Genomic DNA, 12023 nt, shown 5'->3' on the forward strand with positions numbered 1-12023 from the left:
AGGAGCTGACCGCTACTATCAGCACCTTAAGTGCTGCTAAAGTTGCTATAGCTCTTTGAGCCACGGCAAAAAGAATAAACCTGGCAGCAGCCTGTTGACCAGAGGTAAATTCAAGGCTGCCAATAGCAGGAGGCTAGTGCTTAAAGACTAGACTGGTAAACAGCTGCTTCATCTGTTTATATTTATACAAGTAGCAAGACAAGTAGCAACCCCACCATGGCTGGTCAGGTGATGAGGCTGGTCCACCTGGCATGCCACACTACTGCCATTAAAAAGGTGCAGAGTTTGCTTCACTTTTGTTGCATTTAAGCTTAGATCACAAGTAATCCACCTATGCAATTTTACTTTTTTATCCTGTTTGATTTACATGACATTAACTTGATTCAAAAGACAAGCAACCATGTTTCTGGTGGACAATTGCAAGTGGCTTGAGTCACCAACAAGCCCTTGAACCACAAGAAATGCCACCTTTGTCTGGTGATAGTATTTTTAATTTTAAAATTGCCTTTACACTGTAGCTATGTGAAAAGGGAAGAGTCCCCATAAAGCTGAAGACTGAATACAATGCTTTTCACTCACCTGTAAGGCATAAATACGCTGTTATATACCGTTTCTCAAGGCCATCTTTATAACTCTGAATTGCACCATAGATTGGAGGTAGAATGAAAATCAGGTTACTAACAGTGTTCCCTGCCAGAAAGAAAAGGAAAGCAGAAAGGGATTAGCAATGGACAAAATTATTGATGGATTTACATTTGCTCAGTAAACAACTATAACAGTTCTCAGGAGAGAAGAAACAGTGTGGATTTTCCAGGCATCTCCGCTCTGATACAATCTCTTTAAACAGAGAAACTGGCCAACACAGTAAGCTGGATAACTGGATAACACAGGCCAACATAAATTTTGCTTCCTTAGACGTTACACCAATTCCTGGGTATATTTAGGGTGCCGATTCAAAAAAACGTCATCCGTTTTGCCCTATCACGTCTAGTTTTGGAGACACTACACCATGGCTTCCTCATGAGGAAGCTGATTGAACCATTCACTAATGAGGCTGTACTATTCAGGTTGAGACTAATTATTCGTGTGGGTTCCATTCCAAGTACTTTTGGATGGCAAAAAACACACTACAGCAAAACAATTTAAAAAACAAAGTTTTTTTGCTCCAGTGATTTAAAAACAGCCTTGCTGACCTTTTGACTCTAAGAGCCATTAAGAAGACAATCCATCAATCAGTCCTCCTCCAAGCTTCACTCAGCCCCTCCCTTCACCAATGCAAAGGGATCATCTTTCTTTCATGTGCTCAGGTGGAAGGGAGGAGTCTGCTGGAGAGAGAGGGATTGATGGATTGTCAGCCAGCTGCCCTCTCTCTCTCATTAAGGAGGCTATTGTTAAAGGACTGTTCAGTTTTCTAAACTGATTTTAAAGGGATGCATTTTCCCCTTCTCCAGGGATCAGCACACTCCTTCTCATTTGCAGGGGCTGTTTGTGTTGAGTCAAATCCGTGTATAAATAGGCTGGACCTGTATCTCCAAACTAAACATGATAGGGCAAAACAGATGCCATTTTTGGAATCGACACCCCAAATTCATATCAAACCACCATAAAGTTTGGGAAAACTTTTCTGACCCTCAATTTTGTAGGTCTGTGTAATCAGGCAGTAACAGTCAAAGCAACTCTTTAGTATTCTGGACTTCAGCAAAGCAGAAAACACACAAGGTGGCTCTAAGTTATCAGTCGCAACAAAATATTTTCCATAGGGTTTAACATCTAACCAATCAAAAAAGATTTGATCCACTAACTGGTCAATTATTTTTGAAGTATATTTTGTCTTCATTAAGCCAAAAAGATACTTCAGTCATTAGTTTCAATATATATTTAAATAATGTTAAAATGACTCCAACTACAGTATGACAACACTTTTAAAAATTGTAATTTTCCTAACAACAATATTAGGGAAAGTTCCTATAATTGTGAATGGCCCATGAACATTTCTTCTCTTAGGATTTTTGCTAGAACACCAGGTGCAGCTACATTTCCAATTTAGAAGAAAAAAAATCACAATAAAACAGTGACATTTGCTACAGATGACTGCTTGTGCTCCTGTTCGGAGATGCCTGCAATTATACCAGGTGACCTGTATGAAAAGTTTGGCTATACTGCTAGGTTTACCCCCCCCCCCCCACTACTGTGGGGGGAAGGGGAAGCAGCCCTCCTTCCAGCCCTTGGTCACAAACGACACTGTCATAAAATAAACCCAAGTTGCCACTTACAGCCTTGGCTTCAAGGTCAGAAAGCCATTGGGCCAGCTGTACATTCTCCCTTAAACAATCTGCTCCCTGGTTTCACTTAGAGAATCTGCTTCTCTTCTCCTTCCAATAATTACAGAAAACACTGGGACAAGGAGGCTTTTAAGAAAAGTTTGACAAATTTTCATCTTTTAAAGGTTTGTTTGTTTTTCCTAAGAGAACAGAGTTAGCAAGTAGTGCGGTGGGTGGGGGACAAATGTCAAATTCTGATGCAGCAGCAAGCAGGGTTTTTAGGTGGCTGACCGGCCAGGCGTCTGGGTTTTTTCCCAGATGTGGCAATGAACATTTTTCATAAGGGCATCAAGGCACTTATTGTCTACACAGCAAACATTTCTTCCCTATTTGTTTACTTTGGGGAAATGTGCACACCCTGAAACCACTTGGAAGTAGCATAACAAAGTTAAAAACCCTAAATGACTTAAGTGATATGAGAAGAGGCAACACTCTTGGAGCCAACAGTGGACGAACAGACAGAAAGAGAGCGACTAAGATGATTGCTGGGCTGGGGCACCTTCCTTATAAGGAAAGGCTGCAGCATTTGGGCGTCTTCAGCCTAGAAAAGAGGTGCCTCAGGGGGGACATGATTGAGACATACAAAATTATGCAGGGGATGGACAGAGTGGATGGAGAGATGCTCTTTACACTCTCACATAACACCAGAACCAGGGGACATCCACTAAAATTGAGTGTTGGGACAGTTAGGACAGACAAAAGAAAATATGCTTTTACTCAGCGTGTGGTTGGTCTGTGGAACTCCTTGCCACAGGATGTGGTGATGGCGTCTGGCCTGGTCGCCTTTAAAAGGGGATTGGACAGGTTTCTGGAGGAAAAATCCATTACGGGGTACAAGCCATGATGTGTACGCGCAACCTCCTGATTTTAGAAATGGGCTATGTCAGAATGCCAAATGCAAGGGAGGGCACCAGGATGAGGTCTCTTGTTATCTGGTGTGCTCCCTGGGGCATTTGGTGGGCCGCTGTGAGATACAGGAAGCTGGACTAGATGGGCCTATGGCCTGATCCAGTGGGACTGTTCTTATGTCCCCAGTTGCTCCTGGAAGACAGTTTGTTTTCCTCCAAATACTGCAGGTCTGAAGAGGACCTGAAGATCTTTGTTAGGAGAGACAAGATCCTCATCAGTGCAGGTATCTGGGAAACTGAAAGCCTGACCAGGGGTTGGCTTTCTTCTCAGAGAAATCTAACTGTTTGTGACAGTATTGGGGGATGTGCAGTGATCTGCAATCAAGCTGCTGGCTCCGTGCTGAGATGCCATATGGAGGAAGGAAAAAAAAGCGTGAAGTGTAAAGTTTAAGCTGGAAATTTAAGATAAGTAAGTGTTAATATTGTCCCCATCTCTGATTGACTGATTTGGTTAAAAGCTCTGGATATATTGGAGTCGTTAATGAAAGACATTTTAAGGAGGTTGAAAGTGCTCTTTTTCTCTGTGGTGGAATAAATTGGTGATGGATTATAATTACAACTATAACTTGGGTGTGAACTAAAATCCAGAATTATTCTTGGACATGATTGGATATAAATACAATTCTCATTAGATCTGAAAGAACATAAGAACAGCCCCACTGGATCAGGCCATAGGCCCATCTAGTCCAGCTTCATGTATCTCACAGCGGCCCACCAAATGCCCCAGGGAGCACACCAGATAACAAGAGACCTCATCCTGGTGCCCTCCCTTGCATCTGTCAGTCTGACATAGCCCATTTCTAAAATCAGGAGGTTGCACATACACATCATGGCTTGTACCCCGTAATGGATTTTTCCTCCAGAAACGTGTCCAATCCCCTTTTAAAGGCGTCCAGGCCAGACGCCATCACCACATCCTGTGGCAAGGAGTTCCACAGACCAACCACACGCTGAGTAAAAGCATATTTTCTGTTCTAACTGTCCCAACACTCAATTTTAGTGGATGTCCCCTGGTTCTGGTGTCATGCGAGAGTGTAAAGAGCATCTCCCTATCCACTCTGTCCATCCCCTGCATAATTTTGTATGTCTCAATCATGTCCCCCCTGAGGCACCTCTTTTCTAGGCTGAAGAGGCCCATACGCCCTAGCCTTTCCTCATAAGGACGGTGCCCCAGCCCTGTACATCTTAGAAGCTCTCTATTGCACCTTTTCCATTTACACTATGTCTTTTTTGAGATGCGGCGACCAGAACTGGACACAATACTCCAAGTGTGGCCTTACTCCAGGTGTGGTCTAACAAAGAGCTTTGTTTTCTCTGCACCAGAGACGGTGAGACTACTTTCTTGCATTTTGTTTCCACATTGGACTGTTATCTGCAAGAGGTATGTAAGGAATGCGGATGGCAGAATAGTAATGACGTGGTGGAAGTAAGGAGAATAATACGTTGTGGGCATCTAGTGGACTAGAGAGATTGCTTGTTATGGAGCGACAACAGCTGAGTTGGTCCTCACAGATTCAAGCCAGTCTGGAGATTCTTTTCCAACAGATAGATGTCTGTAAGGAACAATTGGAAGATGTGAAGAAACAAGCAGAAGATAAACAAGGGAGTGAAAAAGCAGACAAGGAGGAAAATCAACAGGATGATGAAGAGGCACTGATGGAGATTGAGAAAGATAAGATGGACAGAGTAACAGGAGTGCACAAATCACAAAATTTGTTGGAACAAGAAGGAGAAAATATATCCCAGATAACTGGAAGAATGAACACAACCTATATAAGAAAGTGTGGATCTATCAGATTCTGTTATAGAGATAAATTATCAAAGATATTAAAGGAGAAAAAAGTAAGAAAGTAAAAGAACCCTGTGGGGTAATCTGATGGTTAAAGAAAATTGGAGGATTTATTCAGCTAATAACAATGGCCCGAATTTATTTGAAGAAAAAAAAAAGAATACGTATTAAATTGATAAATATGAATTAGAATGTATTTAAAAAATATAGCTGGAAATGTAAATGTGTGGAAGAATTGTTTTATATGTGGCTATTATGTCAAAGAAAAAAAGTGTAATTAGATTGGAGTTGAAATAGCTGAGGTGATAATTTTGGTAATTAGATTATTTTGTTTTAATATTAATGAGCAATTGAAGTTAGTTTACGCTTGGTAGAAAGTGAATATTTAGAAAATATAGTATAGGGTATTAGGGAAAATTTATTGTATATTATATAAATAAATGGATAAATCAATAAGGTAGAAGTAGACGAGTATGTAGATTAGGAGATATAGTATGATTAATTAGTAATGGTATATGGTATTGAGCATTCCTAAATGTATGTTATATGTTTGTATGTGTTAATAAAATAAATAAATAAATAAATAAATAAATAAATAAATAAATAAATAAGAGGCAACACTCTCCTTCTTTGTGCTTTACTAAGGAGCCATCAACTACAGCATGTAACAAAGGAAGATCCCAGTGGAATCAATGCTTTTTTGGGCAAATATTGAGCTCTGCTGCATCAGGGTCTTGCATAACATTGTTTTAAATGATTATCCAATATGTTCAACAGAAACTTGAGCTGACCCAGTCACTTTTAGAGCTGCTACAGACTTCATTGCCTTAAGCAAAGAACAAGTTCCACACGTGGGGGGAGGGGAGCGCATAGCCTATAAAGCAAGTACTATTTAGTGGCTGCTCTGGTTCTCATGAAATTAATGCTTGTAGGTTGCACTCCTATACATACTTAACTGAAAGTAAGTGCCAGTGAACAAAGTGCAACTTACTTCTGAGTAAACATATACATACAGGATTGTGCTGACTTGACCATTAATGATCAGTTGTCCTACCCCAGCTACCATAAACCTTGAGCATTCACAGATAGAGTTTTAAACCAAATAACATTATTGAACAATAGCCACAGGTGATTTTTCACCACAGAAATGACTTTCCCCTCATCTCAGCACTGGGGGGGGGGGCAAAGTTGTGCCCCCCCATTGCATCCCATAGCACCAATGTTCCTGATACAAAGCTGGTTTCAGAAAACCATGTTATCAGTTTTCTGTTAATTAAGGGTGGAGAAGTATGGCAAACAAATTCCATGCAGCTTAACGGAAGCGAAAAAATTAAACACCTGAAGAATGCCAGCAAGTGCACTGGAGAACAAAGAAATCCCGGCCATACCTGATTTTTTCTGTAAACCGCTTTGATAACTTTTTGTTGAAAAAGGGTATATAAATACTGTTGTTGTTATTATTATTATTATTATACCTATCCCCATTTTAACCTCTACTTTTCAAGCTTCACTTCAGAGACAGCACATTCAACTTCAGCAAGCAACAATGCAATCTTATGCATGTCTATTCAAAAGTAAGCCCCGCTGAGTTTAATGGGACTCCCATATGACTGAAACCCAAGCATCTTTTTAAAAAACTTTTTTTAATGTGGTTAATAAAAATATTCATTCTGGATAAAAATATACTGAGAAGTGACATTCTGCCCAAAGAAATCAAGGATACACTGCAACATTGACAACTGAATTGCTTTTTGGCTCAGCTTTCAAGTTTAATGCATAACTTGGGGCAATGGGAAGGGGGAGCGAGGTCACAGTGATTGAGCTAGGCTTCTGCAGAAAAACCTTGGATAGGACTCATCAACTGAGTCTCCTCAACTTTCCATTTATACCCTGCATTTGGGTCCACAACAGGTGGCTAACATTCATCTCACTTCCTTAACCTGAAAGGGAGACTTTAATGATAAGTCTTATGGGGCTTTTTCATGCTACCTCTTATCCCCAGCTCCATCCCTTCAGCCTGTTCAGCTAGTTTTTTTTGTTCCTCCAGCTATGAACTAGACCAGAATTCTACCAGGTCTACTAGGAGCAGTGACCCAGGATATAAATCGCCAATATTTTCTTGCCCCACACCTACATATTGTCCGAGAGAGATTGCAAAATGCAATGTCATATTTCCCAAACTGTGGTCATGATCCAATTGTTAATGGGTTGTGAAACCGACAAGCTGATAATTGATGAGAAAAATGTACTGAGCACTGACAGTGAAACTGAGCCACATGTGTATATTTACTCAAGATTAGGTGACCTTGGACAAGCCCACTTTGAATGGAAAGCCAAGAGGAACGCAATGCCCCCAGCAGGGTCCTGATCTGATGAATGCAGGCACCAAAAACACTGAAGGAGGAAGTCCCCCTCCAAGCTGACAAGGAAAATGTATGGAATGTGAAACTGAGCTACATGAGCACTTTTACGAGTAGGCAGACATGCCTCAGCTCCTGTCTAAGGCCAGGCACTGGGGAACACAAGGCCACCAGAATGGTCCTGATCTGATGAACATGGAATTCAACAAACGCTACAGAAGGTACCCTGCCCACTAAGGGATAAAAACAAAGGCTTAAACAGCCTTTGATGAAACTTTGTTTTTCCGTCTCACAAAGCTAGGTGAGTCCCCATGAGTGTCATTTTAAAAAGTGAGTCCTGGTGCTAAAAAGTTTGTGAACCACTCTGTTATGCAAAGGACAGTGTGCTATAGAAACAACAGCATCACACTCCTTCCTTGCACTGCAAAGGAGGCTTGCTAATGTATACAAAAAGAACAGAAAATGACAGAGCAGTGAGTATTAACCACGTCTGAGTGGTTCTGGGGAGATCTGAAATCCCAGGTTCAAACATAATCTAAGTCCAGTGATTAACATGCAATAAATGTTGATATACATAAGGGGGTTCTTAACTAAGATAGTATTCAATATATTAATAACAACAACTCTGTTGTCCAATGTATATAATTATTATTAACAGTATTTACATACCGCTTTTCAACAAAAAGTTCAAAAAGCAGTTTACAGAGAAAAAATCAAATAACTAATGGCTCCCTGTCCCCAAAGGGCTCACAATCCAAAAAGATGCAAAGAATCAGCAGACAGCCACTAGAAAAGCCAACTGCTGGGGTGAGGAGGGCCAGTTACTCTCCCTCAGCTAAACAAAAGAGGAGCACCCACTTGAAAAAGTGCCTCTTCCCCACTGAGCAGAGTTCCAACAATGACTGCAAAAGCTACCAAGCATTTGAAAAAAAACAAAAACTAAACAAATTCCCAGTTATGAAATCCATTCACTGGGTCCATTCCTTTATAATGGCCAAGTCAATGATTTGGGCCTAGGTCTCAAGCCCGGGGCTCACAAGCTTCCTCCTCTACTCCATTGTTCATGCAAACTCCAGATAAGCTTCAGTTTGGACTGACGAGTGAATCAAACCATTGAGTGTAACGTTTATCATTAACACCATATTTGCATCATGATGCAAATGTTTTATTACAAGAGAATTTCCATAGTCTTTCGAATGGTTCCCAAACTATACACTGTGAAATGTCCCTGGCAGCCTTGTCTTCCTGGCTCTCCCAGGCACTGTCATCTTGTCCAGGCAGAGATCTTGTGTGATTCGCACGAAACCTTGCAGAAGTGCTGACAGCTGTCTCATCCTCCTGCATTGTGGTGCTGCCACAGGAAGGCACCTTGAATGAAGGGTGCTATCACCAGGGTAAGTTTGGGAACCACTGCCATAAGCTCTACCTCCCTTCAAAATATGAAAGAGCGCACACGGGGAATTAATCAGTCACTGTGCCCAAGAACAACACTGCCCAGGTTCTTTGCTGGGTGAGCAACAAGCTACTTCCTTAGCCCCAAACCTGTATAGCATTATAGCGCAATTGACATAATTCAAACCAAGAGATACAACTGAACTTTGTGGCATATCCTTACTGAAACAAAATATGGCTAATATTTGAAGAATTTTGAGTAAAACAAAAACAAATTCAATGCAGCTTGAGATAAGTTTGTAAAGGTTATACTCATGCCAGAACGGTCAGCCTAAGAAAAGTTTCTCTGCTGGAGCATTCCATCTCCAACAAGAGGTAGCCAGATGCTACTGTACTAGGAAACTTCTTTGGTAGGCCTCAGAATAAAGCATACTTCCTCCAGATACGGAGGCTCTGTTATAGCCATCACAGGTAACAGACACTGACAGAATTCACACATTTGTATACTACTTTTCAAAAAGAAATTTACAACTAATACTACCCATCCTAACATCCTGCGATGATGTCACCAAATGAAGCAAGTGTGCACAAAGAAAGCTGCCTTCAACAGAGTTACACCACTGGCCTATCTAGCTCAGTACTTTCTATAGCAGTGGTTCTCACTTTTTAGCACCAGGACCCACTTTTTAGAATGACAATTTGTTGGAATCCACCAGAAGTGATGTCATTAACCTGGAAGAGATGTCAGGACCAGAAGTGACATCATCAAGCAGGAAAATTTTTAATGCTTCCCTTAAGACAAAATCAGATCAATTAAGTAAATAACTAAAAGTTTAAAAATTTATTTAAAATAAAGAATAACCCTCCTAACCCTCCCAAGCAGTTGCTGGTCTGCTTTTAAAAAAATTCCTCAAACATCCCAAAGGCTACAATCTTATCCACACTGACCTAGGAGAAATCCCCATTGACTATCATTATTGTAAGCATATACTTTTGTATTGGCAACCTTCAGTCTTGAAAGACTATGGTATCGCGCTATGAAAGGTGGTTCTGGCACAGCGTCTAGTGTGGCTGAAAAGGCCAATTCGGGAGTGACAATCCCTTCCACACTGGGCGCAAGTGCAGTCTGTCCCTGGTCTGTCTCCCTGGCTATGGGCCTTCCTTCTTTGCCTCTTAGCCTCAGACTGTTGGCCAAGTGTCTCTTCAAACTGGGAAAGGCCATGCTGCACAGTCTGCCTCCAAGTGGGCCGCTCAGAGGCCAGGGTTTCCCACTTGTTGAGGTCCATCCCTAAGGCCTTCAGATCCCTCTTGCAGATGTCCTTGTGTCGCAGCTGTGGTCTACCTGTAGGGCGCTTTCCTTGCACGAGTTCTCCATAGAGGAGATCCTTTGGGATCCGGCCATCATCCATTCTCACGACATGACCGAGCCAACGCAGGCGTCTCTGTTTCAGCAGTGAATACATGCTAGGTCATTTTAACATGACCTGTTAAAAGTACAGATCTATAACATTTCCCTCAAGGTAGTTACATAACATGGTAACATCAAGTCTAATATATTAAAAATAAATACACATTGAAATTGAATCACAACTCACCTAGTGGGTTGACAGAGCAGTGAGTATTAACCTCACTAACCAGTATTAACCAGTGAGTATTAACCTGCAGTTTGAGAAACACTTGTCTACAGTATTTTCTACAGTAGTGATCTTCAACCTGTGGGGTGGAACCCCAATGGGGCCACAAAGCCTCATTTGAAGGGGTCACTGCAACCTTTCAAAGCCTGTGCAAGAGAGGGCTTGGCTCCATCCAATAACAGTACTGCCTTATCAAAACTGTATTTTTGATATAATCCTACACAGCCTCCTTGCTGTCTTGTCCCGCAGCGCCTAAGGTTGGTCCTGTTCAGGCTACTACCTCACAGGGTTGTTGCGAAGTCTTGGGGGAAATGGGGCAGGTGGGGCGACGGTGGGCAGATTGGACCCGGGGGGCAGGATTGGTAGTTTGTCCCCAGTCTCATATTTTAGTTTTGGGGGTCATGGTATGGAAGAGGTTGAAGACCACTGGTCTATAGCACTACTTCTGAACCTCTCGTCTCTGGGCCACAAATGGTCTACAAGACCCGAGAAGAGGTTTACAAGGTTAAAAAAAAAAAAAGATTGCCTTTGATCATTTCCAGTGTCTCACCAAGTGAGCACTACCTCCACAGACCACCAGAGAATGGATCAGCCACAGCTGGCAATGAAGTGTTGGTTGTGGCTCTGGTAGTTCATAGTGGAGTACTCACTTGGGAGACGCTTCCCCATGGACCACCATGGGAGAGTGAGTGGAGTGGAAAGTTAGTGGAGAACAGATTGCCCACAGTTGCAACCAACACAAGAGTCTGCTGCAGCTACATGCAGTCCATTCTGCACCCTCGCTGGTGGTCCACAAGGGGACGCTCACTTAGAAGACACTTCCCCACAGACCACCAAAGAGGGCAGAGAATGGGCCAGCTGCAGCCAGCAGCAACCCACAAATTTTCTCTATCAATAATAAATCTCCGATAAATCTAAAAAACATGAGAAGAGGCCCATTGGATCAGGACAAAGGCCATCTAGTCCAGGTTCCTGTATCTCACAGCAGCCCACCAAATGCTTCAGGGAGCTCAAAAGACAGGAAGACACAACCTGTGTCCTGGTGTCCTCCTCTGCATCTGGCATTCTGAGGTAGTCTACTTCTAAAATCAGGAGCTTGCACATACCTACCATGACTTGTAACCCGTGATGGACTTTTTCTCCAGAAATTTGTCCAATCTCCTCTTAAAGGCATCTAGGTAAGATGCCCTCACCACTTCCTGTGATAAGGAGTTCCACAGACTAATTGTACGCTGGGTAAAGAAATATTTTTTGTCTGTCCTAACTCTCCCAACACTCAATGTTAGTGGATGTCACCTGGTTCTGGTGTTATGCGAGAAGGAAAAGAGCATCTCTCTATCCAACCCCTGCATAATTTTGTGTGTCTCAATCATGTCCCCCTTCAGGCACCTCTTTCTAGACTGAAGAGCCCCAAAAGGTGTAGCCTTACCTCGTAAGGGAGGCGCCCCAGCCCAGTAATCATTTTGGCTGCTCTCTTCTGCACTTTTTTCCATCCTCTGCAACTATTACCAATTTAATTGAAGTTTTTGTGTGCAATGGGTGGGGAGGTTGCATGCGTTCTACAACAATTCCAACCTTTGCCTCAGACTCCTAAAGGCAGGGAACCACTGGTCTACAGT

General features: G+C 42.2%; 1 protein-coding gene across 1 annotated transcript in view; it reads right to left on the reverse strand.

Annotated features, from left to right (window-relative positions):
• ACER3 (alkaline ceramidase 3) overlaps positions 1-12023 on the reverse strand; it is a 60473-nt gene that overhangs the window by 34228 nt on the left and 14222 nt on the right. Inside the window, exon 2 of the mRNA XM_066622115.1 lies at positions 580-690. Coding sequence (XP_066478212.1) covers positions 580-690 — 111 coding nt within the window. The remainder of the gene's footprint in view (positions 1-579; positions 691-12023) is intronic.

This window comes from Tiliqua scincoides, chromosome 3 (genome assembly GCF_035046505.1).
Source record: "Tiliqua scincoides isolate rTilSci1 chromosome 3, rTilSci1.hap2, whole genome shotgun sequence".
Taxonomy (NCBI): domain Eukaryota; kingdom Metazoa; phylum Chordata; class Lepidosauria; order Squamata; family Scincidae; genus Tiliqua; species Tiliqua scincoides.